Here is a 14,302-nt window from a genome sequence, read left to right on the forward strand (position 1 = left end):
GCACAGAGAGAGGGACAGTAACCATGGCGACGGAATTCCATTATGTCTCTGTCTATTCCCCGGCTGCTCGCAAGCAGGTGAACGACTAACTGTTGGTGTTGCTATGGTAACCGGCGTGAGAACAGTTGAGGGCGCGCGCTGTTGTTGTTGTTTCTGGTGGTACGGTCCAAAAATATCAGGCAAACTGCACTGTAAAAACACAAAATGTTTGGTATAATTTCTAGTTCAAATATCTTAGTACCCTTGGAATATGAAAAAAACTGACATAAAAGTAACTTTTCAGCAAGATATAGGAGCTTGATTTAAGTCAATAAACTTAAAACATGGAGAAAGAAGTACTTGTTCTGTTGGTGGATTATTTCACTTCTAACAAGATATTTTTTCCTATTATAATCTGGCAGTGAAACCACCGTAGTACTTTTTCATCAATATTAAGGAATTATTGACTTACATCAAGCACCTATCTTGCTAAAAAGTTACTTTTAAGTTATTTTGCCTTATTCCAAGTGTACTAAGATATTTGCAATAGAAACTAGATCAAAAATAAGATTTTTTGTTTTTGTAGTGTGTTTGTCTACCTTGGTAGAAATAACAATACATCTCTCAAAGGAAAAGAGAAAGCTTATGAAATAACTTTTGATTATATTTATGTGTGAATGAAGATTCTTCATGGATTTTCAACACAGTCTGCAGTCTAAGGAGAAAAGTAGCATTGAATATGAAATTTAAATTTTTTTATTTGTGTACTTCTTTGTGTTTAGCTGTTGGTAACTGACTTGTGGTCACTTTGGCACATCTATGCGTGGTTATATCTAAAAAGCTCTTCGGTTTGTAATCGAAATACATTTAATTCAGTTAAACAAAATCAGATTTGGATATAAATTCAATAGACAGACAGATTAGTGGTTGATTAAAGATTATACTATGGAGGTGATGCTGTAACTAATGATTATTTAAGTATCAATTAATCTATCAATTATTCTGACGATTGATCGATTAATCGGATAACAGAAAATTCCCAAATTTTGTCATTTTTCTTTTAACCACTTAAACTTTTTTTGCAACATTAGAACTACATAAAAATGCAAAAAAAATATTAAACTCACTTTTATGTAATAAACATTTTATTGCCTAAATTGCAATAGAAGATTTCTTTAGTGATCTACAGTATCTGTCTGTTATAACTACAGTTTTTTCAGTAAATTGCCTCTTTTTCTCTCTGTGTACTCCAGTTAACGATTAATCGATTGCTAATTCAGTTGAAGGCCATTTCAATAATTGATTAATCACGATTAATCTGATCCAGCCCTAATCCAAATTAATTGTAATTCATTAAATTCAGTAAAATACAGTCAGATTTATATTGGAATACAATTGTGTTTGTTGCAATTACAATCAATCAGTCAATTGTTGTTGATTTCATTTTTTGTGTTTTCAGTTGAAAGTTTTCAACATTTTCTGTTGTTGTGCCAAAAAACAACAAGCTGCTAATTTAGAGTTTCAACACGTCCAGCAAACTGTGCGCCATTCACTAACAACCTGCGAGTTTTCATGCATTTTCTGCTTCGTTTGCAACGTTTATCGCCTTTTTTCAATTATTATTATTTTTCTCAGCAAAGGAAGGAATTATAAATAGATCTGGGCACAAACATTAGAACAAAATGTACTGAAGGAAATGTTTATTTAGGAATTATAAGACTACGATGAAGTACAAGCACATGAAAATAATTACAAACACACATGCCACTAAAAATTTCCTACTAACGGTGACATTTATTTAATCACATGTACTTATTCTCATACAAGAAATGATTTGGGCTTTTTTGTGGGAGAGCGTTATTGTCTGCATTGTCTGGTCTGCAGACTTCAGGCGTCGAAACAAAAAAGCTCGGCTTCACTAAACGACAATCAGCTCAATCTGAACCTTCAGCCTCGGCAAGCTGCAGAAAAGGTCAGGCTGCAAAACCCACATGCTTGCATAACCTCCTTCTGACAAAGACAGTGAGGATCTTCTGTTTGTCGGCCGCGCCACCGTGCAGAAGGTGTTTCCGCTTGCAGCCATCCTCATTCTGACTCAGTGTTACATTCAGATGCTTGATGCTCTGCACAAACCTGAAGTTATTTTACAACTTTAAAGACTTCCACACATTCATTCTGTGATTCTCTTAAAGTTCACAAAACTTAAAACAAGCTATAAACTATTAAGTTTATAGATGTATATTTTCACTACAGGTCGTGTTGTGCAAAAAGCCATAAAAGTACCACTTGAATGCATACTTTACCTTATTTTTGGTTTTGTTAGATTTTTATTTGTAATGAGTATAAATAATGTTCATTAGATGGTTTCTTTTAAGAAGCAGATTTTAGTTCCATTAGTCTTTTTATTTTTCACAATGTTGCATCAGACTTTTTTTTATTTGTTCTTACCTTGATGTTTGTTAGCATATTAGCTCCACTTCATTACCAAACTAACTTTTAGCTAAAACGCCTCAACTGGGATCATTTGAGCTTCAGTCGGCTCAAATACACTGCAAAAACACAAAATCTTACCAAGTAATTTTGGTCTACTGATCAGTTCTTAATATTCAGAGATCTTTAAAACGACAAGATAAAGCAAAACTTCAAGAGTGTGTGAAGGAAGATATCAAACCACAGAGCATTTTATGGCAGATTTCTTTTCTTTTTATATGTTTGAACCACACTGTAAAAACACCAAGTCTTACCAAGAATTGTTGGTCTAGTTTCTAGTGCAAATAGATAAGTGTGCTAAAAAAAAAATCTGAAAACTAACTTTCATGTGACTTTTCAGCAGGAAATAAGAGCTTGTATTAAGTCTATTGGTTCTATTGATGAAAACATTGTTCCATTGTCAGATTATTTCACTTATAACATTTTTACCATGTTATAATTGAAATAAATGGAATCAATATTAAGGAATTATTGACTCAAAAAAGTTCTTATCTGCTGAAAAGTTACATGTATGTTAATTTTGCCTTATTTAAAGTGTACTAAGATATTTGCACCATAAAATAGATCAAAATTATTGGTAAGATTTTGTGTTGCATACGGCAGCACTTTACTTATTTAAGCAAGTTTCAGAAACGACAGGCACGCCCTGAACCTTTGCTGAAAGCTGGTAAAACATGAAGTGAATCTGTCTGAGGAATCTGGAAGTGAAATATGTTTGCAGTAGAATCAGCTGAAGAGAGAAGAGTCATTGAACAAAAGTTTAATCTCAGTTGTTGCTAACTGCGTCTTAAAATGAAAAAACTAACGTCTCAATCACTTCCTGTTTTATCTTCTGTGGCCAGTTTTACTAACAGATATGGGACTGTGCATACTTTTTGTTTAGTTTTTATAGGCTTGCTGCTCTAAGCCTGCCCTGTTTCTGATTAATAAGACGTGCATTGTTGTGCAATCGTAGTTTTCAGTTGTCAGTGTTCTTGATGAACAGATGGGCAGAAGTGATTTGATAGCTGTTCACACCAAGAGTTTCTCAGCCTTCCTCAGATCACTGAGTTAAATCAAAGGTGTGTGTGTGTGTGTGTGTGTGTGTGTGTGTGTGTGTGTGTGTGTGTGTGTGTGTGTGTGTGTGTGTGTGTGGTTATGGAGGTGGGGCGGGTTACTACATTGTCCTCCAGCCTTTCTGTTGTATTTTCGATCTTGTGCAGAGTTTTCATTAGACCTTTGACGTGAGGTTTTCACATTTCGGCTGCAGCACAACATGCAGTCGGCCTCCATGGCAGCTTTGTGGCTTTCACCTACACTATAAAAACACAACATTTTATCAAGCTTTTTTTTTTTCTGGTTTCCAGTACAAATATCTTAGTACACTTTTCAGCAAGAAAGAGGCGCTGGTTTTATGTAAATAATTTCTTAATATTAATAAAAATGTCCTAGTTCCATTGGCAGATTATTTCACGTATAAAATGGGGAAAAAAATTTTGTTTTAAGTGAAAAATATATTAATAGCTTTATTGATCCAACTAACATTTGGGAAGTTTGGTTTAGAATTTATGCGAGAGCATTTTTGCTCTAATTTCTTGTGCAAATAGCTTATTACAATTGAAATAAGACAAATCTATTTTACAAGTAATTTTACAGCAAGATGTAGGAAATTGTTTTAATCAATACTCCCAATATTGTTTTGCTGCCAGATTATTGGAAAAAAGTAATAAGTCGAAAAATCAGCCAGTGGAACAAATACTGTTCATCAATATTAAAGAATTATTGACTCAAGACAATCTAATACTTCTTGTTGAAAAGTTAATTGTAAGTTAGATTTGTCTTATTTCATTTGTACTAAGACATTTGCAGTAGTAACAAGACAAAAAATACTTAGTAGTGTTTGTTTTTGCAGTGTACTCTTTACCTTAACTCTGACATTAAAGTATTTCCTCTGTGTTGTTCTGCTTCTTTTTCATCTTTTGTTTCTCTTTCACCTTTATAAACTGACAAACATCCGTAGCAATCTCATTTTCACTTTTTTCTAACAGAATTATTTCTGTGGAAATAAATGATTCCAGATTTTATGGCTGCATTGTCGTCGTCATGAAAATGCTAACATGCTAAATCTACTTCACATCATTGTTCATCTTTAGCTGTTGTCCCATATTATCTGCATGTCTGATTCCTTATAAATGCAACTTATTTCTTTTTAATCCTTTGTGAAGGACAGTCACCTCATCCCCCCTTCGCCCGTCGTTCATGTCCGAGGATTGTGTGACGCCGTGGTGGAGGCCGACCTGGTGGAAGTGCTTGAAAAGTTTGGCACCATATGGTAGAGTTTAACTTTTAAATTTATTATTGCCTTAACTCATTTTTATCCAGTCCACTAACGTACTATATGAACATGTCACTAAACAGGGATGGATAATTTAGAGAAAACATCTAATTAAATTAGTTTTATTGCTTAAATTCATCTCAAGCTAAACTGTTTAGAGACAGAGCTTCTTACTGATTAATCCTTTAACTGTCATTAGGGCTGGCTGATGAATCAACTTTATCGATTAATCAAATTTTTGTTTTTTAAGAAAAAAAACCACAAAAATACAGATTTTTGGAAAATCTGGACTTTTTAAAAAAATAATGTACTCCTTTGGTTTCCACAGCTCAAAGTGTTTAAAAGCTTGTTTTCATCTGGACTTTAAATTCAGGTCCGCTCTGAATCGGAATATTAATCAGGCTGTGACTTTTTATTCATAATCACGAGAATACAATATTAAAGTTGAAATAATGCAAGAATAATAATTATAATAGGAGAACAAAGTAGAAATCTTATGAAAACTCGAACAACAAAAATAACAAAAAATGCGCATCTTGTGAAGTTATAGTTTGGTGTAGGTTTTATAGGTAATTTTTTCTTCTTTATTTATTTAATCAGGTAAACCCCGTTGAGATCTAGATCTCACATTAATACTTATTACTTAATAGAAATGCTTAATCTTGCCAGTTTAGTTCCTCATGCAAATATTTTATTACACTTAAAATAAGACACAAGTATATAAGTAACTTTTCAGTATTTTTCAGTTTAAGTACATAAATCCTTAGTATTGATGAAAAAGTGTTATTTCCATTGGCAGACTATTTCATCTATAACACAGGAAAAGTAGATTGCTATAAGTGGAATAATCTACCAGTGGAACCAGCAAATTTTCATCAATATTAAGGAATTATTGACTCAAAACAAGCTCCTATATTTTGCTGAAAAGTTACTTTTAAGTTATTTTTGTCTTCTTAAGTGTACAGTACTGACATATTTACAATAGAAACTAACCAAAGATACTTGGTAAGATTTTGTGTTTTTGCAGTGCAGTTATTTTACAAGTGAAAGTAAAATATTTTACTTAATAAAGTAAATTTTCCCAAAACAGTACTAATGTAAATGTAACTAGTTAGTACCCAGCTCTTGACATAAAGCATTTTAAAGATGTTTTATAGATAAATATTTGCTGAACAAATTGCCTGTTTCTGAGTGGACAGAACCAGTTTGTCTGTGTTTTACCGTCTGTTTTCCCCCCTCAGTTATGTGATGATGATGCCCTTCAAGCGTCAGGCTCTGGTGGAGTTCGACAGCTTGGAGAGCGCAGAGCGATGCGTGAGGAGCGGAGGCAGCGAGCCCGTCTTCATCGCCAACCAGCAGGCCTTCTTCAACTTCTCCACCAGCCAGAGAATCACGCGACCCACCAACTCAGACGACCCGACCAGCAAAAACAAGGTTCTGCTGCTGTCCATCCAGAACCCGCTGTACCCCATCAGCACTGTGAGTGGCTCAAGTGTTCCTTATATTTAACCAAATTTGGTTTAGATTATCCTTTAATGAATTAAAATATCTAAAAAACGCATAATTGATGCAACATATGTAGCTGGTTTTAACGCTGTATGCACTGTATAATGGCTGCCACAAAACTGCAAAAACACAAAATCTTACAAAGAATTTTTATTCTAGTTTCTAGTGCAAATATATTAGTACACTTAAAATAAGATAAAATTAATTTACAACTAATTTTTCAGCATTAAATAATTCTTGAATATTGATAAAAAGTATTAGACCCACTGGTAGATTATTTAACTTTGAACTTTTTTCTCAATATTCTGGCAGCTAGCACTTTTTCATCAGTATTGGGAATTATTGGCTGAAAACAAACTCCTATATCTTGCTGAAAAGTTACTTATAAGTAAGTTTTGTCTTCTTAACTGTGCTAAGATATTTGCACAAGAAACTAGAGGTAGAATACTTGATAAGATTTTGTGTTTTTGCAGTGTATTGAACATAAATGTGAAAAATAGTTGCCAAATATTTAGTTGGATCAAAAGAACGATGGTTGTTTAGTCATATGACTAAAAAAACGACTCAAATTCATTTGATTTACATGAAGAAAACTTGGTGACAAACTTTAAATGTGTGTTTTTTGTTAAGTAAACAGTTTAAGTGTGGGTTTTTTTGTGTGTTTTTACAGGATGTTTTGTACACTGTGTGCAACCCTGTGGGTAATGTCCAGCGCATCGTCATCTTCAAACGCAACGGCATTCAGGCCATGGTGGAATATCCTTATGATCACGTTATCATCAGTCTTAACATGACATCATTGTGTTTATTTCAATAATATAGAAGTTCTATCACTTTAGATTACTACTGAGCAACTAAAATAATTTTTTTTTAAATGCACCAAAGGTTTGTTTTAAAAATATTATAAAATAACGTACAATTTTTGAATCCCAGGGGCTTTCAACTTATTCATTTTAATATAGCTGAAATTGTTTCGATTATTTTTGAGCAGCTAACATTTAAAAAAATGCAATAATGGTTTGTTTTAAAAATGTTAGAAAAAAAAATAATTTTGTGGTCAAAAAGTGCTTTGGCCCTCATGGTAAAACGTTTGGACCCCACTGTCACATGTGAATGAACAATCTGTACTCAAAACATTTTTTATTGATGTATAATGGATTACTGTTCTTTTTGCATTATAGCTTTATATCAATTTAATTCACCTAAATTTGTTTAATTTTAACTGTCACTTGTTTTGCTTGTAGAATTTAATATTTTGTGGCATTTTTGAGGATTATCTAAAGTGTTTGGAATCTCGTCATTGTGGCTTGATAAACATGGGGGGCCCAAAACTACATCCCGCTCCGGGCCCCCAAAAAGTTAGAGAAGGCCCTGACCAAACTCTAATTTTTTATTTTTTTTATTTTCTCTTTTTGTCATGAATCACAGACAACCTTTATTGCAGGGAGTTAACAGCTAAACCAGTTTTATATGTTTTATATTTGTTTTTTAAGCACCTACAGCGTGTTTTTGCTATATGGGCTATAGTTAGGAGGTACCATTTTCATCGTTGATCTCTGTGTGGGAAACAACACGGTAATGACACAGTCACACCGTTTGGTTCACTCACTTAGCATGGTTTCCATATCAACCAGAAACAAAAAAAAATTGTTTTGGTGTTGCTGTTGTGTCAAAATAAGCACAAAAACAAACCAACAAAAAAAAAAACATAAACACCAGCAACTCAAATGGCTGTTTCCCGATTGGCTGCTTGTCGTTCTGCTGAGTCATCCTTAACAAATGACTCAACATTTCAATCCGTGGAAGACGCTCAGAAAGCCAAAATGGCTCTAAATGGAGCAGACATTTACTCCGGCTGCTGCACGCTGAAGATTGAGTATGCTCGGGTAAACACACTCACACACTGTCCAGCAGACACGCGCCCTGGTGTACACACATGCATGCATCCTCATCCTTAAGCCCACGCACACACACCCACGCAGAGGTGCTGTGCTCTGTCGCCCCCTGCAGCCCAACAGACTGAACGTCGTCCGCAATGACACCTCCAGCTGGGATTACACCAAACCCTTCCTCCTGCACCGAGGTAGGACAGCTTCAGGTTCTGCTCACACACACACACACACACACACTTATACATACACACACGCACCCCCACACACGTGGCTGCTGTCATTTTCTGTGAGTATGCAGAAATGTATCTAGTTTGGTTTGATAACTGAAGTAGTGCATAAGTAGTGATATTTCAGTCTTGTTTACTTCGCTCTCTGTGTGTTTGTAATGTCAACAAATAGTTCAAAAGTTTTATTATTTTTAATCATTTCAGTAATTAAAAATAATGTGGAATCGCAACTTCCTGTTTGTGCCGCCTGTGATCAGTTACAGTATAGATGATGGCGTATTAGGAGCATTGCATTTTAGATTTTAAAAAAAAGAGTACATTACTGCCAACAAAGTCTGAAGGAAATTTCTTAGTTTGAAAAGTCAAATATCTGCTAGAAAAAAAATTCAGAAATTTTCAAATTAATCTCAGAAATATTCCAGGAAAATAGCTTAGAAATTCCTGGGTTTCAAAAGTCAAAAGTATAAATAAATAATGATACATTTTAATGTTTTTTAATATATTTCTGAGCTCATTCTCAAAAATCTTTTCCAGAAAATTTTTGACTTTTCACACTCCGAAATATTCAAGTTTTTTTTAGAAAATTTTTGAGAATAAGCTCAAATTTTTTTTAAATTTCCTAGCAATTTTTTTAAATGTCTGAGATTAATGTTAAAATTTCTTATTTTCTTGGTAGAAATGTTTTCTTTTACTATTTACAATGGCCTTAGTATTCTATCATAGTTACAACCAGTGTTGGGTGATTAATTGATTTAGTCAATTAATCTTTAGTTTTTGAATATTTTTGTCTTTTCAAATCAGAAATTTTCATTACTTTTCTAAAATATTTGAAAGTTATCAAACTCAGAAATTTTCTTCTTTGTAGAAAAAATCCTAGACTGATCTCAAAAAAAAATTTTCTAGCAAATTTTTAACTTTTTAAACTCAGAAATTTCCATAGTATTTTTAGAATTTTTTTAAATTAATCTTAAAATTTCTGAGTTTTGTGTGGAAATTTACGCTTCTTTTCTTCTCTCTGCATTGGTCATAATAGTCCATCGTTTTCAACTCAGGCTGGGAGAGAAATCGATGTCATCAATTAATCAAACTTTTGAAGATTCAGGTTTTGGAGAATCTGGATTTTTTCCACCAGTGCTCTCCTTGTGATGTCGGCGCTCCCTGTCTTTAGCTTTAAAAGCTTCTCTTGTTGTTTGTTTCAGATCGGGGGAAGGGAAGGCAGCGTCAAGCCATCCTGGGAGAGCATCCATCCAACGGCTACGGTACCGACTCTCGCTCTTCCTCCCTCCCTGAACGTTTCCTTCTCCTCCTCCTCCTCCTCCTCCTCGTTTGAAATCCCTCGTTATCTTTGCTCGTCTTCGCAGGCCCTCACTGCCCCCTGCTGCCGCTGCCTCCTAACAGCCGGTACAGGAGAAGCCATGAGCCGGTGCCGGAGCTGGTTTCCTACAAGCAGCTCGTCCCAAAGACCTTCTCCTCCACCCTTCCCTCCGCCCTGCTGGGCTCCAGCGCCGTCGCCATGGTGAGCAGCCTCCATCCCAACGAGATGAACTGCAGCCGCCTCTTCAACCTCTTCTGTCTCTACGGCAACGTGGAAAAGGTCTGTCTGAGTTTTTATTTATTATTAAGCATCTTTTTAGTGGGACAAACAAAATAAACATAATTTAATTAATTAATTTCAGGGTTTCACCGGTGCTTAAAGGGACAGTGTCATGTATTTCCCATCAACTTAGTGCCTTATAGCACAATCGAGTAACTTAAGTTTGTAGTCAACATTATCTTGTATTATTATAATTTCACTTTTTAAAAGATTATAGATGTACTGTTCTAGGGACAAGTGTTGAAAATTAGCTTATGCTATAAACACTATGATCCAAGCATGGGACTGCTGTCTTATTCAGTTTTTCTCTGTTAATGTGTGTCTATCCTCATCAAATAAACCTAACAAAAATAAATAACTAAAAATGCTACATATATCAAACGTGACCTAAAAACCATTCGACTTCGTAACGTAACGCTTTGAAATTGGGTCTCTGTCTCTTTAAAAACTCCTGCTCTTTCTGAAACCCACCGTCGCTTTTCTATTAAAGATGCAGTTTCTAACTTTTATATTAAAAAATCTGTTTTTTTTAACATATTTGTTAAAACTAACACCATGTTTTGACAGTGTAATACAAGACAAATAGTATGTGAAAAGATCGATCTCCTCCATCTACTTCCTGAGCTACTATTACTGTCTGACGAATAGTAGCTCAGGAGGCGGGGCTTAGTGCTGTCAATCAATCATGTATTCGTTGTTTCTAATTAGCACTGGGAGCACTGGGAGAAGGCAGTTGTTGTAAACAATCTAGTAGCTCTAATCCACAAAGTATTTAGAAAATGTCTATTTTGAATCTTTTTGACAAGATTATTGTTTCAGCCCTAGAAGTCCATGTTTATTTATAAAAATATTATTTATCTGTATTTTTGATTTATCTGTTCTTATTCACATCTTAGCCTTACAAAGTGTTTTTATCTGGCCCTGACTGGTGGTGTTTACAGGTGAAGTTTATGAAGAGCATTCCTGGAACGGCGCTGGTGGAGATGGCGGATGAGTACGCAGTGGACCGCGCCGTGACCCACCTCAACGGCACCAAGGTGTTCGGGAAGAAACTAAACGTCTGGTGAGAACGAGACCCGCCCAGGGTTCAGGGCTGAGATTGTGGCTCAGAGTCACAGCAACCCAAGTACAAAACCAATGTATAGATTTTAAAATACTCCGAATAATAATTTCTACTTCATATAAGTAGAAAAGTCAACCATCCATTTCAGCCGCTCCACCTAAAAAGACTTTTAAAGATTAAAATTGAACAAAATAGTAAAAAACGTCTTATTATTTCTGTTTTCTAGTGGTTGTTTTTTGGTTTTGGCATCCGTTTGTCCCTTCCCAGTGTGTCCAGGCAGCAGGCAGTGATTCCCAGTCAGGTGTTTGAACTGGCCGACGGCAGCAGCAGCTACCTGGACTTCAGTCTGACCAGGAACAATCGCTTCAGCACCACGCACAGCCACAGAAACATCATCCAGCCGCCCACCGCTGTGCTGCACTTCTACAACGCCCCGCCCACCCTCGACCAGCAGCAGCTGCTAAAAGTGAGGACAAGCAGATCAAACGCTGCTTTTATTAGTAAAAACTTCCTTTATTCACCAAAAAAAGACATAAATCTCTCCTCTCTGTTTCCCTTCAGTTCTGTTCTGAACACAACGCTCCTGCCTTCACCAAGTATAAGGTCTTTGATGCCAAACGTGAGTTAAAAGCACTCATACACTGCAAAAACTCAAAATCTTACCAAGTCATTTTGGTCTAGTTTCTGCTACAAATATCTCAGCACACTTGCGATGAGAAAACTCCCTTTTCAGCAAGGTGAAGGAGTTTGTTTTAAGTGATGTTCCTTACTATTCATGAAAATGTATTACCTCCACTGGCAGGTTATAATGGCGACACTTGAGGGCAAAAGGTAGGTAAAAAAAAAAAAGAGTAAATTTCAACCAAAAAACAAGGAATTTTCTGAGCCACAAGGTGAAGATTTTCTTGAAAAACCTAAAACAAAATGTTGTGATTAATCTCAGAAAGTTTCTAGAAAAACAAGAAATTTTCTGAGCCACAAAATTTGAAAATGTTCTTGAAAAAACTTCCAACATTTTGTGATTAATCTCAGAAGTTTTCTAGAAAAATTGTGGAAATTTCTGAGTTCCAAAAGTAAAAAAAAATCATCTTCTGATACTCTGAAATTTTTGAATTTCTGTAATTATTCTAAACATTTGATTTTTTTCTGGCATATTTCTGACTTTTCAAACTCAGAAATTCCCATGCTTTTTCTAGAACATTTCTGATATTAATCTCAGTTTTTTGGTGTAAATATACTCTTTCTTTTTTATGCCTACAATGGCCCTAATATGCTGTTGTAGTTTATTTCACTTATAATATTGGAAAAATACGGTGCTATAAGTGAAATAACCTGCCAGTTGAACTTGTACATTTTCAACAATTTAAAGAATTTCTGACTTAAACCAAGCTCCTATATCTTGCTTGTCTTATTTCAAGTGTGCTAAGATATTTTTAATTGAAACTGGGCAAAGATAATTGGTAATATTTTGTGTTTTTGCAGTGTACTCACTCTAAAATGCTGTAAATATGTGACAGTCAGACTTTTTTCCTCTTGCTTTTACAGCCAGCTCTAAGACTCTCTCTGGTTTGTTGGAGTTTGACTGTAAAACTGCTGCTGTTGAAGCTTTGATCATGCTCAACCACCACCAGTTTAGAATAGCTGGTAAGTGGCACAGAGATCAGAATAAATAAACGTTTCTTTTTTTTTTTTGTTAACTGTGAGGCGTGTTGTTTTAATCGTCCGTTTCTCTCTGACTTGCAGGCAGCTCCAACCCCTTCACCATTAAACTCTGCTTCTCAACTTCCACGCACCTGTGACCCAGAATCTAGATGGTTATCACAAACACACCTGCAGGAGAGATATTTAACTTCTCACCCTGAGAAGGATGAAGACTTTGTTTTATTTATGAAGTGTTTTATGTTTCATGCTTCTACATAATTTTTTTTTTTTTAAAAACAATAGATGAAGAGTAGCAACACTTCAGTTTCAAGTCACACCTTGTTTTCACCAGCTGCAGATTTGAATTAGCGTTTCAAAATGTCAGAAGAAACCATTGAAGGATGTTTGAATTTGAACTGAGAGCAAAGAATGCTTGTGATTTATTTTACTACTGAGGGCAGCAGGAAGCAACAAAAATAATCCTCTGGCTAAAAGCTGCAGCCGAAAACTGTTTTAAACACAAGAACGGACAAATAACAGCTGAAACATTTGATTCTGTACAGTAACACAAAAACAACAAGAGTTGGGCTTTTAGGGCAAACCAGTCTGAGAAAGAAGTGGTCAGTTAACAATACTGGCTTTAATATTATTGTATCATTGTCATATTTTAAAAAGGTTGGCCCAGCCAACGTTTCTATGATTAAACAGGTTTAGTGTGTAACTTTTCTGTTGTTCCTTTGGTTGTAGATGTTTTCTGCTGCATACCTGGGTTACGAAATATGACGCTAGCAAAAATAGTCAACGCAAACTAGAACTGGTGATCAATATTTATTATTTATATTATTATTGTTTATAAAACTATAAATGTATAAATAATGACCTGTTCGATGTCATCTAGGTTTTTAATTAACTGAGATGAAGCCCAAATGTAAAAGCTACTGCTGAGCCAAAAATTATTCCACAGAGTCATTCATGTTAAATAATATTCCACGGGCCGTTACCTAGCAACCCCAGCTCCGGTGCCTAGCAACCTAAGCTAAGTTCCAGCACGATCGCTTAGCTGGTTTTACCGACGTAGTCGTAAAATGGCGTACACAGTAAATTTGTTGTTGGCTTACCGTCCACAAACTACTTGTTGTATTCTTGTTGGTTGTGCAGGAGGGTCTTTTTCTGCTTTTCAAAAATGTATGGTTGTATAATTGCGCACGTGATGGCAGCCATTTTCATGTGCGAATGTAAACGTTGAGATTGGGGCGTGGCCAGCAGTAGCTTATTCTGATTTAAAGTGACAAGACGCCCTAAAACAGAACAACTGGGCAGGCTAAAATCTCAATATCTAAGAATAATTTTGTTCATAAAGCCCACAGGTCTGTCTTAATCAGCTCCATTTTTATGTTTCTTCTGGTTTAAAAATATTACTGAAGTTTTTGAGCATCCCAGTCAGAATAACTGATTAATGAGAAGTGTATAAATAATTTTTGGCATGTTTTTTGTTAAAATGTAAATAAAACACATATATTGTCTTAGTATCATTTGAGAGGTGTATTTGTCAATTATAATCAGAAAAAAACTATGTGGTTGGATAGAAAAAAAACA

General features: G+C 35.2%; 1 protein-coding gene across 1 annotated transcript in view; it reads left to right on the plus strand.

The window, feature by feature from the left end:
• Positions 1-14,232, plus strand: part of LOC114144250 (heterogeneous nuclear ribonucleoprotein L-like) — an 18,090-nt gene extending 3,858 nt beyond the window's left edge. Inside the window, exons 2-13 of the mRNA XM_028016859.1 lie at positions 4,674-4,780; positions 6,025-6,262; positions 6,960-7,045; positions 8,079-8,175; positions 8,300-8,372; positions 9,608-9,667; positions 9,770-10,002; positions 10,944-11,065; positions 11,333-11,531; positions 11,627-11,684; positions 12,611-12,709; positions 12,809-14,232. Coding sequence (XP_027872660.1) covers positions 4,674-4,780; positions 6,025-6,262; positions 6,960-7,045; positions 8,079-8,175; positions 8,300-8,372; positions 9,608-9,667; positions 9,770-10,002; positions 10,944-11,065; positions 11,333-11,531; positions 11,627-11,684; positions 12,611-12,709; positions 12,809-12,864 — 1,428 coding nt within the window. The 3' untranslated portion in view covers positions 12,865-14,232. The remainder of the gene's footprint in view (positions 1-4,673; positions 4,781-6,024; positions 6,263-6,959; positions 7,046-8,078; positions 8,176-8,299; positions 8,373-9,607; positions 9,668-9,769; positions 10,003-10,943; positions 11,066-11,332; positions 11,532-11,626; positions 11,685-12,610; positions 12,710-12,808) is intronic.
• The last annotated feature ends 70 nt before the right edge of the window (positions 14,233-14,302 follow it).

This window comes from Xiphophorus couchianus, chromosome 5 (assembly GCF_001444195.1).
Source record: "Xiphophorus couchianus chromosome 5, X_couchianus-1.0, whole genome shotgun sequence".
Lineage (NCBI taxonomy): Eukaryota > Metazoa > Chordata > Actinopteri > Cyprinodontiformes > Poeciliidae > Xiphophorus > Xiphophorus couchianus.